General features: G+C 35.3%; 3 protein-coding genes across 5 annotated transcripts in view; 2 read left to right on the plus strand and 1 right to left on the minus strand.

Moving 5' to 3' along the window:
* LOC147479255 (multiple organellar RNA editing factor 5, chloroplastic/mitochondrial-like) overlaps positions 1-892 on the minus strand; it is a 3681-nt gene extending 2789 nt beyond the window's left edge. The window contains exons 1-2 of one of the 2 annotated variants that reach the window (XM_086580513.1): positions 443-892; positions 262-362 (exon numbers count right to left, since the gene is read on the minus strand). In XM_086580513.1, coding sequence (XP_086436639.1) covers positions 262-362; positions 443-747 — 406 coding nt within the window. In that variant the 5' untranslated portion in view covers positions 748-892. The remainder of the gene's footprint in view (positions 1-261; positions 363-442) is intronic. The other variant, XM_086580514.1, reaches the window with a different exon arrangement.
* LOC147479254 (organelle RRM domain-containing protein 1, chloroplastic-like) overlaps positions 1-7000 on the plus strand; it is a 24695-nt gene extending 17695 nt beyond the window's left edge. For both annotated transcript variants that reach the window (XM_086580507.1, XM_086580508.1), the window contains exon 11: positions 6892-7000. In XM_086580507.1, coding sequence (XP_086436633.1) covers positions 6892-6985 — 94 coding nt within the window. In that variant the 3' untranslated portion in view covers positions 6986-7000. The remainder of the gene's footprint in view (positions 1-6891) is intronic.
* A 6326-nt stretch (positions 7001-13326) lies between these two features.
* On the plus strand, positions 13327-13896 carry LOC147479256 (uncharacterized). The gene is made up of 2 exons (XM_086576469.1): positions 13327-13567; positions 13706-13896. The coding sequence occupies exons 1-2, from the start codon at positions 13327-13329 to the stop codon at positions 13894-13896; spliced, it is 432 nt and encodes a 143-aa protein (XP_086432595.1).
* Positions 13897-16137: the final 2241 nt, after the last annotated feature.

Below are 16137 nucleotides of genomic sequence, written 5' to 3' on the forward strand. Positions count from 1 at the left end.
TAACAAAAGAAAGTCACAAAATTATGGAGTTCCAATGACAAAGTGTAAAGTGCTAGCATAGCCTCCTTCTAACATAGTTTAATTTTGTAATTGGGGGGAGGGGAGGGAGGGCTATCGTCTAATAAACCTCTTTAGTGGAATTTTCATGCATTTTATTACTGAAACAAAAAAAAATAATGTAAAGAACATATAAACACAATTATCAATACCTAATCTCATCAGATACCCAATACCTAGATTGCGAAGTAATAAATCACTAACATTTAATCTTATCTTTGGTCTGCTCATCAACGTACGCTCCAAACCCCACCGATTCCGGTTCACAAGAAATGAGATAAATTTTCTTTTTTGCTTCTTCCTCACTAGCAAAAAAGATAAATCTCCGTTTGAGTAAATCAACATAAAATTATTACAAGCATAAGAAAGTATGCATCTTTAGTACCTTCCAAGAACAGGAGCTACAGCTTTAATAAAATACTGATACAGCTCTATCGCTGAATAAGATTTAAACTTAGAGAACTCGAACACAAATATCCAACGACCAACATCCCAATCCGGAGCTAAAGGGCCGATTTGAGGCGGAATCCAATCACCAGACTTTAAAGGGGAGTAATGGGCTGAGTTGTCAGATGAAGAAGAAGAAGAGAGATGACGAGTGGAAATAGCTGGGGATGTAGAGCGAGTGCAGAGTGGAGACAATGAGAGAAGAAGGCGAGTAGGTTTTCTAATGATGCTTCGAGCAGCCATTGTTATTGTTATTGAGTAACTAGAAGAAGGGTCTTAAATTTGTTGGTTTTTTATGAGTAATATGAGTAGGTGTTAAAGTGTTCACGCACAGTTTTCGGTTTCTACTCAAAACTCGGTCAAAAAAAAAAAAAGTTATGCCACTTCTGATGTGATATTGAGCCGAACAGAAACATTGATGCATATGCTACAAATAATGTCTTGTTTCATGCCATTCTGAGTTGCGTATTTCTGCCCATGCATTCAGGTGCCTCATGGTGAGAGACAACCCTAACACATACTTCCATAACAACTGAAGCTTGGGAGAGAATTACTGCAAAATTTGGTCAAAACAAAGTATCATTTATAATTTTATACTAAATTACCCTATAAAAACTAGTCAAAGACCATTAATACTGAGTAGTGGAGAATGCTCCGAGGCACCCACGTCAGCCCTTCTTTTTTCTCTCAGACTGACATATTAGATTTTACCATAATTCGCATAAAAAAGTAAATCTAGGCCCTTTTTTTTTTGCAGATTTCAATTGTTCGTAACTCAAAATAGTTAAAAACCAAAACCCCTCTTTCCATACTCTCAAAACACTCCCAACTCTGCCAAAAAAAAAAAAATCTTTTCAAACCATCTCTCTTTTTCTTCTTCCAAAATTAAACTAAGATCAGCCCTTCAAGCCCTCTACACACAAAAAAAAAAAAAAAAAATGCAATATTTTGTGTCGTGAAACACTGCTGAAGATCTGGACGACTTTTTAAGCAAAGTACTGATTTTATTGTATTTTGATTATTGGCATGGTTATTAAAGGTATTGTGGTTAAAACTGCATACAGAGTAAAACCATTGTTAAAATGGTGCCTTAATTAGATTCAACCAGGTTTTTTCTCTTTGTTTTTTGTTTATCTATTTTTTTTTTTTCAATACCTCCTGTTTGGTTTTATTGTTTGTATTGGTAGTGTTGTTTCTTTCAAGGTTTTTATGATTTCTTTCTCTTCCTCTTATTTGTCAAAAAAAAAAAAAAGAGTACGTTATAAAGAATTAATTAGTCAATTGGATATTCGGGAGCCAAAACCCCTTTAAGTTAATGCGATCAAGGCGATATAGTGATGAATATAAGTCTGATAGGTAGCTTATACTACACTACCTTTGTTATGATGTAGTTTGTTTTGGTTTTTGTGGTTTTTGAATAGCAGCTTTTATAGAAATTTCATCTGCTTTGGTTTTGGTACAGGTGCAAGGAAATTATTCTCCTAACCAGATTTCTCGAGAGAGAGGGCCACATACCAAAGATGCAAATTAGAGCTTTGGTTATCACTACCAAACATCCCATAAAAGGAGTAGGAGGTAAGTATTACTTCTTATTCTCATTCCTTTTCCCACCCACTCCACCTCTTTATTTCCTCTTAGGGGTCGTTTGTTTTTGAGCTTAGAAATCTTTAATCTTTGAATGCTAAATGGCCTACCCTCCTCAATTTTTGCTTGATTGCTAAATTCTGAAAAACATGTTTGTTTTCTGTCAGAATGACCTGGCTCTGAATGCTGAATATAAATCATTTGGACAATTTTATCCCTGTTATCAATTTTGAGCACAAACTTATTGATGCTATAAACTTCCCTACACATAATTTTCAATATGATTCACCTTGGGTGCATGAGCTTGTGATCATGATCAAATAGATGTGATGAGCTTGTTTTCTTGTTTTACTTTTACTTTGATTGTCTAAAATGAGGAAAACAAATGGGGTTTTACAAATTTGTTGTAACAGAATACCCAACAACACATTTACTTTTGTCTAGACTTGGTACCAACTTAGTATAAACAGTGTTCTTAGAGCTATCACACAGAAGACTTTTATTTAGGCATAAGAAGATATCTCTAATAATTACCAACAAATACATATAATAGTTTTAGCACTAAGCCCACTAAATAATCAAAATAACAAGGTACCCATCATGAATCATTAGATGTAGAGTTGACGAAATAAACTGAAAACACAGTAGAGGCAGAATCAGGAAACAAGTAGAAAAGGAAAAAAAACAGAAAAAAAAAAGCCTCTTGCTTTGGAACCTCAGAATTAGTGTCTTCTTCAACTCCCATATTTGATACCAAGTCACAAGTATAAACTTCCAACTCCAAGAAACTAAAAGAAGCACAAAGAATGAAGAAGAAGTCAATAAATAAGATAAACGAAGAGTAAGAATTTTGGTGAAGTCGGCGATTTTTTTTAATTTTTTGGCTTCTCGATATAATGGCGTGGTTCAAGTGGGTTTAAGTGTAAATTTTCCATGATTTGAATATTGAGAGAAAGAGTGAAAAGATTGATATTTATAGTGATAAGCGTATGATGATGAAGGTGGTGACATAATTTTAATCTTATGGTTTCATTTCTTTGTTGTTTGATGTTTCCTGTCTTCAACCTATTCCCAATCGGGTTTAGATAACTTGCTCCTTCAAAAAAAAAAAAATCCTCCTATTCTTCTCTTCAATCTCTCCCTCTTCTCTCCATCAAAGTTCTCTCTCTCTCTCTCTCTTTCAACAATGATTTGAAAATAAAAATATTGGATGAGTTTTTTTTGATCACAGGTTTTGGAGGCCAAAGCATGAAGATGAGCAATTAAACAAAGGGTAAGACTCACACTTTCAGCCATCTAATTCAACTTTATAAGTCCAATTTAGTCACGAACGCTTAAACCATTTAGGAAAACAAACAACAATTTGTGTTCTTAATGCTCTTAAGTTTCAGAGGTGTTTGAATCTTTGAAACTAAAAAACAAACAACACCTTAGCGCAGCCATCCAATACCAATACCAATACCCAACACATCAATAGAAACTCTCTCACAGAAGAATAACAATCAATAATAAAACAAAACCCAACCTTCGTTAAACACTTAAAAAAAAAAAAAAAAAAAAACCAATCTCAATCAGTAAATACCCTCTGCGAAAAGCTTTACCTCTTCTTATTGTTTATCTAGGAGGTTGGTGTTTGCTTTGTGATTCTATTTGAAATAGCATAGATTGTGTATTATTAATTATGTTTTTATTGCACGGTTATTATTTCCTTTAATTGCATTGCATTTTTGTCTTTTGTGATGAAACACCAGCCTTGAGCCTACAATATGTATTTAAGATCTTAAAAGTTTAGGGTCATTGATTGATAGATAAATATGAGGAGGAACAAGATTAGCTAAGGTGCAACAAGAGCACCCATAGGAGGAGTTACTATACATTTATAGTGGTTCTAAAAAAACAACTATATAAATGTTAAAAATGGGGTTTCTCATGTCTCGACCTGATTAAAACTCAATTGACTCGCTGACTATCTTTTATTTTAATATAGGGTTTGGTCTTAGAGAAATCTTCTACGAGAGGATGTGATCTTTGAGCGATGGTAACCATTCCTCATCTACATTATCGATTCTCATACATTTGTTTTTCTTAAGTTTTTATTCTCTCAATTTAATTGTTTTGTACTGCATATGTGATTTTGTGAATCTGAATTAAAATCAGATTATATTTTAAGTTTGGGTTTCTTTTACATGTTCTAAGATGTGTGTCCTTTGTTTGCTAATGGGTAATGGTCATATGAAAGTGATTGGGGGGCCACTTATCATATCTTATAAGAATGAATAGCTACCAAGAAAAGAAGGATTAGAGGGATACATTGAAAATTTATCTGGTACTCAGTGTGGATGGAACTCCTCAAAGGTTTAAATGGGCTCCTAAAATGCCTTGAGAATCATGCTTAAAACCACTATTGCTAAGCATACAATTGTGTCAATCTTAATTTTGGTATTATATTTTTACTTTTCAGGTACTTAATTATTAGATTGAGGAGGGAGGCTATAATGGCTAGAAACTTGAACCTACATGGGAAAATGGCAACTCGATGTTAGTCATAGATGTTTCATTGACATGGTAAGCACTATATTCTAATACATTTTTTTTTCTTTAACTTTTTCGTCTGTGTATCACAAATGCATTGTTTAATCTCTTTAATCTTTGGGGATTCAATGGTTTGTAACATTTAGTTTCATGCTTAAAACCACTATTGCTAAGCATACAATTGTGTCAATCTTAATTTTGGTATTATATTTTCACTTTTCAGGTACTTAATTATTAGTTTGAGGAGGGATGCTATAATGGCTAGAAACTTGAACCTACATGGGAAAATGGCAACTCGATGTTAGTCATAGATGTTTCATTGACATGGTAAGCACTATATTCTAATACATTTTTTTTTTTTTTAACTTTTTCATCTGTGTATCACAAATGCATTGTTTAATCTCTTTACTCTTTGGGGATTCAATGGTTTGTAACATTTAGTTTATGTTCAAATTTTGTCATTATCCACAAGAATAAGTCATTTTAAGCTCCTAATCTTATGTTATTTGTCCTGAACCCCTATCTAGCTCACAAAATAGAACAGATGCATGTTAACATAGTCTGGGCAAGTCTATAACATGTCTAGCAGTAAAAATTAAATTTAGTTTTTATGATTTCTAAATTTTGTAAAAACTAAATTTTGTTGATTTTATTTGTTTGTATTGTAGAGGTAGTAAAGCTTGGGAGTTCTACTTGGTTTAATGAGTGTTGCGTGGAGCTTCAAAAGAAGAACAAAGATGTTTCCAAAAACAAGGTAGTAAACCATTTATGATTTATTGACTTAACTGCTACAGTTTTATATCAGTTCCTACGTATCGTATTATAAATCCCACCTTTCTCTTCTTCCTACCAAGCCAGACTTCTATGCATTATAGCTTTGGTTAATCTTTAACGGCGACATTAGCGGTCAGAGGCTGGCTCAACGTACCCCCGTATGCCCCTCTTCCACCACTCTAAAAGTTCCACTTCTTCATCTTCTACTTAATTTGATTTATGTCAGTCTGCTCTATGTGTTTTAAACTCTGCCTTTTATGCAGTTGCCCAAGTTAAGTTCATCAGTCTCCTAATCTTATGCTATTTGTCCTGAACCCCTATCTAGCTCACAAAATAGAACGGATGCATGTTAACATAGTTTGGGCAAGTCTATAACATGTCTAGCAGTAAAAATTAAATTTAGTTTTACGATTTCTAAATTTTGTAAAAACTAAATTTTGTTGATTTTATTTGTTTGTATTGTAGAGGTAGTAAAGCTTGGGAGTTCCACTTGGATTAATGAGTGTTGCTTGGAGCTTCAAAAGAAGAAGAAAGATTTTTCCAAAACCAAGGTAGTAAACCATTTATGATTTATTGACTTAACTGCTACAATTTTTATATCAGTTCCTACGTATCGTATTCTAAATCCCACCTTTCTCTTCTTCCTACCAAGCCAGACTTCTATGCATTATAGCTTGGTTAATATTTAATGGCGACATTAGCGGTAAGAGGCTAGCTCAACGTACCCCCGTCTGCCCCTCTTCCACCACTCTAAAGGTTCCACTTCTTAATCTTCTACTCTATGTGTTTTAAACTCTGCCTTTTCTGCAGTTGCCCGAGTTAAGTTCATCAGTCTGTCAACTCGCCTTATCCATATATGTACGGTCTTCACAAGTCCAATATTTTTCTTCCCAAATTCAAGGTACTTATTGAGTTTCATTTTTGGCCATTTTATCGTTAAAAGTAATTTTGGTCTAACTTTTATTGTGCTTAGTGGACACAAATTTAAGATTGTTATAAGTACCATCATTCGCTTTCTTACTTCTTCCACATATTAGTAGATAAATTTATATCTGAAGTTAATTCAATTACTTTGCTCGCTCCTCCAAATAGTAATGACAACTTGCCGAAATTGGTGGAAGACATCGTTCATACATCCTAAAACACCAGTCCACATGGAGCACTAAGACTAGCTCAATCAAGGTATTCAAGCAGCTATTATTGTGGTTGGCGGCTAGCAGATCTCTCAAAGGTATTCATCAGCCATGTTTGAATGTTTAAAAGTAATTAAAGGTTCCATTAGTCTTATTTTAATTGACTTTTTAGTTCTATTGTTTTTGTTATAAATTTGGCTTAATTTTGAATGAAATGGGTGTGCATCACTTGAAGAAGGTTTGTTCTAAGTGTACGGTGGTTGTAGAAAGTAGATAAAATAGTATGAATTAGAGCTTCGAGCAGTTAATTGGTGCTTAGACTCATATCAGTTCTTAATGGTAAAATCAAACACCACCTATGAAGTGTTCGTGCAAAACACCAATCAATAAGTTGTGCTCTCTATTTCTTACATAACAGAGGTAACATTTGGTTGAAAGATACTGTAGCAGATTGTTAATTCCATTTAATAATGATTGTATCCTTGCATTCTTGAAATTTAAGCTCAATTTCATATGTTTGAAACAAATAAAAGTGCATATATAATAAATTAATAATGGTCGTGTGAGTTTATTCGCCATTATCTATGCATTCTATTCAATGATTTCATATCCACTGCTATTGATTTATTCTTTCATATCCTTTCCAGAGTCCAGACCCACTATTGTTCAAATTTGGAGATGTACAGGTACTCATCTTTATGCTTAATCTTAAGACTAAATAAATATAGAATAGTAAATAATCTTTGTATTTGAGTTCCATTCGTTCCTAATTTCTACTGAATTTCATTTTTTTTTCCTGTATCAACAAACCTAGATCAGCTTTTATTTCATTATTATATTTCCTCCGCATAAACTTCATAAAATTTCTAAAGTGTGACTTAACCTTTTGAGCTGTAGTTTTTGCGAGTACATAACCAAAACTGGACGCATGAAACTGTAGCTTGATTACCAAAATCCTACATAGTTTCAATAAATAGTTTCCTCCTCATTTTACTAATATTCGTATAAAGTTCTATTCAGTTACTACACTCTTATATTTGATTTTATACTAATATACCGTATAAAGTACTATTCAGTTACTACACTCTTATATTTGATTTTATACTAATATACCATTCAATAATATCTACTCTTATACATAACCATACCTTCATATATCTCTTTGCTTTGCGTTGTTTCACAACTCACATGTAACGACCAATCTAAAGATTATTGAATTGTTTATGGGCAAAAGATTTCAAGTTTGCGAGCCTTCATTTATTTATTTATTTTTTATGTTTTGACTCAGTACAAGTCATGAGGAGTACAAACCATTCCCATGTTTGAGGAGCTATTCATTGATGATGATCTTACATATAAGCACACATTTTGTTTATGTATGTCAAGTATTTGTAGTAAGGCTGGCCTTTGGGAGGTTTCTAGAAAAATTGGTCATAGCTTTGAACAACTTGGGCTACTAATTAATATAGAGGCGATCGTAATTCTATTTCTTTATTCGCATTTTTTATTTATCTTTAAAATGTTGTTGTTCTAAGCTTCATCTTCACTTGATTGTAGAACATAGTCCCATTGAATGATGTAGAGAAGAAGGAATCTCCTAAAGATTTAGCTCAAAATTTTACCTATGCAATGTTCAAGACTCCTGAAGTTGTGCTCAAAGGTGCTAGGGACATGGTAGGTCTTTCAGCACTAACTCTTATTTGGAGTAATTGTTTTGTTAAAATTTCTAGATTCAAAATTGTGTGGTATGTATTCATTTCCTAATTTGTTGGTTTTTAATTTGCTCCATGCCCCTTCTATTCTTTCCTGATGGAATTGGAGTAATTTCGTCTAATTTTTATTTTTATTTTCTCTGGCCCCAAAATGATTTCCCTCAAAAAACCCATAACAATTCCAACACATTCAAAACCGAAATCCTTAATTCATTATTACTCATGTCCAAGGAGAATTAATATTGTTAGAGCAGAAGTTGTTGATTATCCAGGTGGAATGGGTGTTCATATAGGAAGGGATCCGAATGTGAAGTAGCCGGTGTGGTTACGACAAAAAGCACCTCAAGGGGAGAGGTTTTTAGAGGTTAAGGAGTCTTTGTCTAAGTTGAAACTTAAAACTGTTTGTGAAGAAGCTCAGTGTCCCAACATTGGAGAGGTTCTTCTTCTTTATTTTCTTTTAATTTTTGTTGATTTATTATTGTTTAATATCCATTTGCTTTATTTGTTAATCGTTTTTTGAAAGTTTAAACAATTTTTTTTCCTCACGAGTCATGACCTAAGCTAACAGCTTGCCGTACACACCCCTTACTTTCTCCCGTCTATGGCGATCATCAGTAAGTATATGATTTTGCAAAGTTAATTAATTTGTAAGCCATCTGGGGTGAGAATATATGATTTCGCTTGGTCATCAGAGAAATAGTAACAAACGTTGGCACAATTTTGTTTTTGATTGGTGCAGTAGAAGGTGTTAAAATCCAATTCTCTCTTTTAATTCTTAAATTGTTCTTTTGGACATTTGTAGTTCAAGATCTACCTTCAGAAAAATGACGAAAAAGGTGCCATTAGTTAGTTGCAGTCTATGACGTCTTGCCATGACTTCACATCAGACTTCCTCACTTTGTCGGCCCATGAATCCATAGCCTCAAAGGCCCTTACGGTTGCCATTGCTTCTCTATCCAATCTGCCAAGCTTATATTCTCCAGGAAAACCAATGCCTACACCAGAAGTAGTAGTAATCCGCACTCTGGTCACAGTCCTCTCATAAAGGCCAGGCAATGAACGTGAAGTCCTCAAGTTCACAAAGCAGGCCTGAGCACGTATGGTTGAGGTCAGCCCTGAGCAGTTCTTTGGGAAGGGGGAGGTCGGGAGACGTGAAAGAAATTGGTTTGCAGTAAACTCATGGAACACTGGGACAAGAGCTGGTAGAGAAGGGAAGTATGAAATATGTACTGAATTTCTAGAGTTGGCATCTGAATTCTATGGTGTAGCAATCAGTGGAGAAGAGGAAGAAAATAACACTATGGTTTGCAAGTCACTGATCTTAAGTGTATCTGCTATGATCGTACTAGAAAAGCAAGATAGTTTTGTTGCATTAATGGATTCTGATGTGAAACGAGCACTCAAGCGTCTCATAAAATTTGTTACATACCATGGACCTCATGTTTTTGAAATCTGTCTGTCTATACCAAATACTGGAATAATTTACTGTATGAGCTTGTGTTAATGTGAATGTATCAGATGTTGTTTACTTAAAGAGTGTTGGATGAATTCTAATCTTTCATTTATTGTCATTAGACTCATGTAGTTTGCACCATCTTCTTATGGTGAGCTCCAATTTACATCAATGCTTCAACTCACTACCAATCAATATCACAAACGCATACACTTGCTATTCCTTCAGCTAGCCAGCCTTACTTGTCATCTGGAAGTTATTATATAGGATCTATTTGTGTTAATATTCCTATTTTATCTTGATGAAACTAGGAATTTGATTTTGTTTCACACTTTTAATTAAGATAAGTAGATAATCCAATAAATTAGTAGAAATGTTAAGATTAAATTGGAAACGATCAAATTTAGATAACCATTTTTACTATCCAAAACACACAAATTAAATAACGTTATCTTACTTGCATAGAAATTCAATTCGAATGTACAAGGATAAATTTAACAAGTCTTATACAATTAAAAGTCTAAAGCTAACTCAATTCTTACACAATTATAAATCTTATACAATTAAAAGTCTAAAGCTAACACAACATTAACAGTCTTAGAACTCTATTACTACTATAACTGATAGATATCTGAGTGTTTATAAATCTTCTCCTCATCAGTTGATACCAAACAAAATCTCTCAACAAAAGCTGTAAGCAAATTGTTTTTTCTGTCGCTCAAGATCCTCTTCAGTGTCACATATCTTACGGTAAACAAACTGCCAAAGTAGTAGACTCGCCAACGCCCTTAGCACCTCCAAGAGTTGAAACGCCCCAAGCACAGCTGACAATAGAAATAATTCCCCCAAACACCTGCGACTTGATCATAGCACTTATTATATCCCAAGGCTGCCAGTATAATATTTATACTAACACCATAAACCCCATCAGCAAGAAGGGCACTGGAAGCCAACCCAATCGTGAAACAAATCAGTGTCAAAATCAGCAAAGCAACACAACAAGCAATCACTCTCAGCGTTACAAGGTAATCCACTGGGTCAGTACCAAGAACTCTCAATGTATCAGTCTGCTCCAAAACCTGCATTATTCCCAACTCCGCTGCAAATGCACTCCCTATACGCCCCTGATAGGGTTATATACTAAAAGCATTACTTTTGTATTAACTCTAATTCTTCATATTTTGAATGAGAATCATATGGGCAAATGTTATGCATATTATATATGTTATTAGTTATATGCATGTGTCTAATACTTTATATTGTAGATGATATGGTGTGAACACACAGAAGATCATATCATCAGTACCTTATAAAGTATAAGTAATCGTTCACAACCTAAATGGATTTGGACAAACCATTGGTACGGTTGTAGTATAATCTAGTATTAGTCTATCTTGACTATAGGATTACACTAGTACACTTTGTGTGTATTGAACAGGACCAAGTGAGGTTGTTTCTCCTTATATTGACTATATAAGAGAACAAACACCTCTGTTATTATGGATGCTTGTCCTCTTAATCCGGATATAATAACGGGCACTTATGTGCATTGTATATTACTTTAAATCATTAATGAGTGAGATTCATTTGTGAATCAACAAACTCGATGGATTAGGTAATGACATTGTATGTAAGGTGTGTTGTTGATTATAGAAGGAATCCGTGGCCGGTAGGAAGTCGGGTTGATGATGTCCCCTTGAAGAGCTCAAAAAGATTGTCATGTAAACCCTGCAGGTGGATTTATTCTGACATGACAATGAGGTTGAGTGGTACTACTCAAGGACATAAGAAGTGATTAATGTAGTTGTCAATAACTTGACTTAATCAACGGACATTCGAGCATATCTTAAACACGGGAGATCAACGAGCATATAATATGGAGCCCATAAACGCCGACCGTAATTTGGGATTAGGGCGGTAGTGCAACAATGGCCTTTAGTGGAATACGCCATTTGTTGATGGACTTGGCCGCGTGTGTTCGAACATGGGAACAAACACCTATAAATAGAATACTATCTCTCTCTACAGCCAAAATTCACTATTCATTTCACTATTCACAGTGTTAGAAAAAGAGGAAAGGAAAGATAGATCCAAAATTGGATCTAGCTTTGTGAGAAAGAAGGGGATTGATAGACCGTTGTCCACACAACGTCCAATCTATTCTAATGGAATACAATAGAAGATCAAGAGGTGGTTGCTGATTTCATTTCTATTGGATTCTCAGAGATATCACAAAGCCGGATCTAAAGGTATGAACTTTCTATCTAAAACTGTGAAACCCCTTATTCCGCTGCGCGTGGGTGTTTCGCGGTTTGTAGAATATTCATTATGAAATAACGGTTCCTACAATTGGTATTGGAGCATGTATTTGTAGAACTGTTCTAACATGGTTTTGTAAACCAACCTGTATGGTCGAATGATTTATGGAAAGAAATGGATCGTTTTGATTTTATGAAAAATTGATTGGATTTATAGTTTTTAATGACATTTATTATTTTTATCATTGATGTAATATATTGTAAAGATCAAAAGATAAAAAGATCAAGATTTGGATTGGTCAAATCCAGATCTACGCTAGGCGGCAACTAAAGATTTAGTAGTCGTCAAAAAATGATGTCCCCTTGAGGAAACTCAAGCATGGAAGTCATTGAAAGCATTTATTTTCGTAGGGGCCGAACCGAGCGGTCGTCGCCTTCAACGCTTGAATAATGAGATGATATTTGTTTGTTGCTAATGAAGTGATTTTCGTGAGGTTTACAAATGGAGGAAACAGTCCGCGATTTCTAAAAGAGTTCGACAAAACGGGGATGGAAGGAATTTATTTTCCATTTTATTGTTCATATTTACTTATTCTATATGCATGTTTTTATTTGTGGATGTTTGCTAAAAACTAAGCCCACATGAATAATAGATAACATGGACATAGGCCCGATTAAAGATCCTCAATTCTAAATAACTAAGTGGAAATTTGTTTTGTATAAATCCCACGGTCTCCATTACTGGGTTTGTCGTAATGTAATTATACTTGCACGTCGGTTTTAGTGCCTTCCTCCATATCGGATGAGTCTAATTACGGATTACCAGAACAGACTTCTAAATGACAACTATATGAAGTTATTAATGTGTGGATTCACTTCTCCATCTGAAGGGATTCATTACAAATAATGGACTAAGAAGTTGAGTAATGGTATACACTTAGATGTAAGTAATGGTATCCTCCTCATTGGAGTCATTGCTGTTATTTGTAGGACCAAAGGAAGGTCAGCATTTTTGTTTTACTTGTCTAGATGGCATGTGTCCACTCTAACGAGTGGTGTGCTGTTAAGGGACGAGAAGTAGAACTAATAGGAAAAACCTCTCTACACGAATATAGATATGGTAAACGTCCACACTATTGTGGCTTACTACATCTCGGTGTGTAGGGTACTGACGAGTTAATTAATTACTTTTTTAAGTTAACTCCAAAAGTATTTCCACGAATGTAGAATGGTAAACGTCCACACTATCGTGGCTTATCACTTCTCGGTGTGGAGGGTACAAGTGATGGGTTAATTAATTAATTAATTTTTGTTATTAACTCAAGAAGTTTTTGCCCTACATAATAGTTATTTTATGTGATTCTCAGATTTTGAAAATGGTTATTTTCAACCCACTAGCAACTATTCTTAAGGAAAACAAACTTCTTGGCCCTAATTACATAGATTGGAAACACAACTTGGATATCGTGTTGACTGCTGAAGAGTACAAATATGTACTCAATGAGGAATGCCCACCTAAGCCTGACGATATTGCTGGAGAAGAGGAGAAAGGAACATATAAGAAGTGGATCAAGGCAGATGAGATGTCGCGGTGTTACATTCTGGCATCTATGTCAGGTGTGCTGTAACATCAGCATCAGGCCATGACCACGGCTTATGATATGATGGCCAATCTCACGGAACTCTTTGGACACTAGAATAGGGCTGCTAGGCAAACTGCCATGAAAAACTTGATGACCATAACTATGACTGAAGGGACTCCTGTAAGGGATCATACACTCAGGATGATGGCTTATCTGAATGAGTTGGAGATCCTTGGAGCTGATATCGATGCAGAAACGCAGGTCGATATCATTCTCATGACGCTACCTGAGAGGTTTGAACCGTTCCGCCTTAACTACAACATGAACAAAAGGTTGTATTCTTTGGCAGAGCTTATGACGTAACTTGGTCACCGGTAGTCTCTTTAAGCATAGTTATGTTCAGGTTTATGCTACTGAGAAGGTTTCTACTTCTACGCCTAATGGCGGCAAGAAGAAGAATAATGTTCAGAAGCATAAGAACATGGCAAAGAAGGGCATGGGACCTCAAGGAGTTGTGAAAAAGCCTAAGGGCAAGTGCTACAAGTGCAAGCAATCAGGACACTGGAAGCCAGATTGTCCTCTTCTCAACAAAGAGAATAATGGAGGCAAGTCTCATGCACTAGTCGTTTAACATGTTTATCGGTGTTATCTATCAGTACCTGGTGTGTAGATACGGAAGCCACTAACCATGTCTGCATTTCATTACAGAGGTTCCAGGAAACCATAAAACTTAGTGTTGGAGAGATTGCATTATCTTTGGGGATGCTACCAGAGTAGTAGCTGTTGCAATGGGAGATGTTTGTTTATCTTTTGGTAGAAATAAGACTATGGTGTTAAAGAATTGTCTTTATGTGCCTAATTTTAGAAAGAACTTGATTTCAGTTTCTATGTTAATTAAGGATGGATATTCCATTTATTTTAAATGACAAGATCGTCATTAAGAAAAATAAACCTTTTATCTGTTCTGGTGCATTAGAAGGCAATTTATACATCATTAATCTTATTCCACCCACAGTGCATTACTTTTTTACCCCGAGTAGTATTATTCTAGAAGTATTGAGAGGAGAGACATTAAACTACTTCAGTACCAATTGTACAAGAATAGGAACCACAACGTGTCACAAATAACGTACAAGAACAAGAGGTGCTTTGTCGTAGTGGGAAGGTTGTTAGACAACTTGATGGGAAGATGGGTTTGGGAATGTCTTCAGACATAACCACTGGTAACCAAGATCCTGATCCCTAGACCTATAATGAAGCACTCCAAGATAGAGATGTAGAATCTTGGCAAAAGGCAATGAATTCTGAGATGGAATCTATGGATTCTAATCAGGTTTGGGAGCTTATAGAGCCACCCAATGTATAAAACCCATTGGATGCAAGTGGGTCTATAAAATGGATGTCAAGACAGCTTTCCTTAATGGAAGTCTTAAGGAAACCATCTATATAGAGCAACCAGAAGGATTCATTGAAAAAGGTCAAAAGCATCTTGTTTTGTACAAGAAATTGATGGAAACGTAGTGGTAATTCTTGTGCTTTATGTGGATGACATCTTACTCATTGGACATAATGTGAAAGTATTGTCAGACATAAGGGTATGGTTATCAAAGCACTTTGATATGAAGTACTTGGGAGAAGCGGGTCACATCCTTGGGATCAAATTTATAAGAGATCGCAAGAAAATGATGTTGTGCTTATCTTAGGCTACCAATATTGATATTGTGTTGACTCATTTTAACATGCAAAACTCCAAGAAAGGTTTTGTGCCTTTCAGGCATGGAGTTCCTCTATCAAAGGATATGTGTCCCAAGACACTAAAAGAGATAGAGGACATGAAAGCGGTTCCTTATGCTTCGGCTATAGGAAGCTTAATGTATGCCATGTTATGTACGAGATCAAACATCTGCTTTGCCGTTGGCATGTTAAGCAGAGATCAGAAGAACACAGGACAAGGGCACTAGACTGCGGTAAAACATATTCTGAAGTACCTGAAAAGGACTAAGGATTATATGTTAGTATACCATGCAGATAGTTTGGTTCCCTTAGGGTATACAGTCCACACTATCGTGAACTCCAAAAGTATTTCCATGAATGTAGAATGGTAAACGTCCACACTATCGTGGCTTACTACTTCCCAGTGTGGAGGGTGCTGAAGGATCAGATAGGGACAAGAGTTAGTCTACCTCAGGTTGTGTGTTTACCTTGTGAGGTGGAGCCATAGTATGGAGGAGTGTCAAGCAGAAATGCTTGTCTGACTCCACCATGGAAGTTTGAATATGTGGTAGCCAATCGAGGCGACCAAAGAATCAGTTTTGGGTCCGAAACTTCTTGTAAGCAAGCAAACACATTGAGCGCAAGTACCACCTAGAAAAGATGAGATGTTTATGTTACCAAGATAGCATCAGAAGATAACCTAGCTGACCCCTTGACAGACATGTTGAGGGGATGGGAATCAGATGTTTGGTAGCATAGCTTTAAGTATAAATGGGAGATTTGTTAGTAGTATACTAAAAAGCAATGCTTTGAGTATAAGTGGGAGATTGATAGGGTTATATACTAAAAGCATTACTTTTGTATTAACTCTAATTCTTCATATTTTGAATG

Source organism: Coptis chinensis, chromosome 8, assembly GCF_015680905.1.
Source record: "Coptis chinensis isolate HL-2020 chromosome 8, ASM1568090v1, whole genome shotgun sequence".
In the NCBI taxonomy this organism is placed as follows: domain Eukaryota; kingdom Viridiplantae; phylum Streptophyta; class Magnoliopsida; order Ranunculales; family Ranunculaceae; genus Coptis; species Coptis chinensis.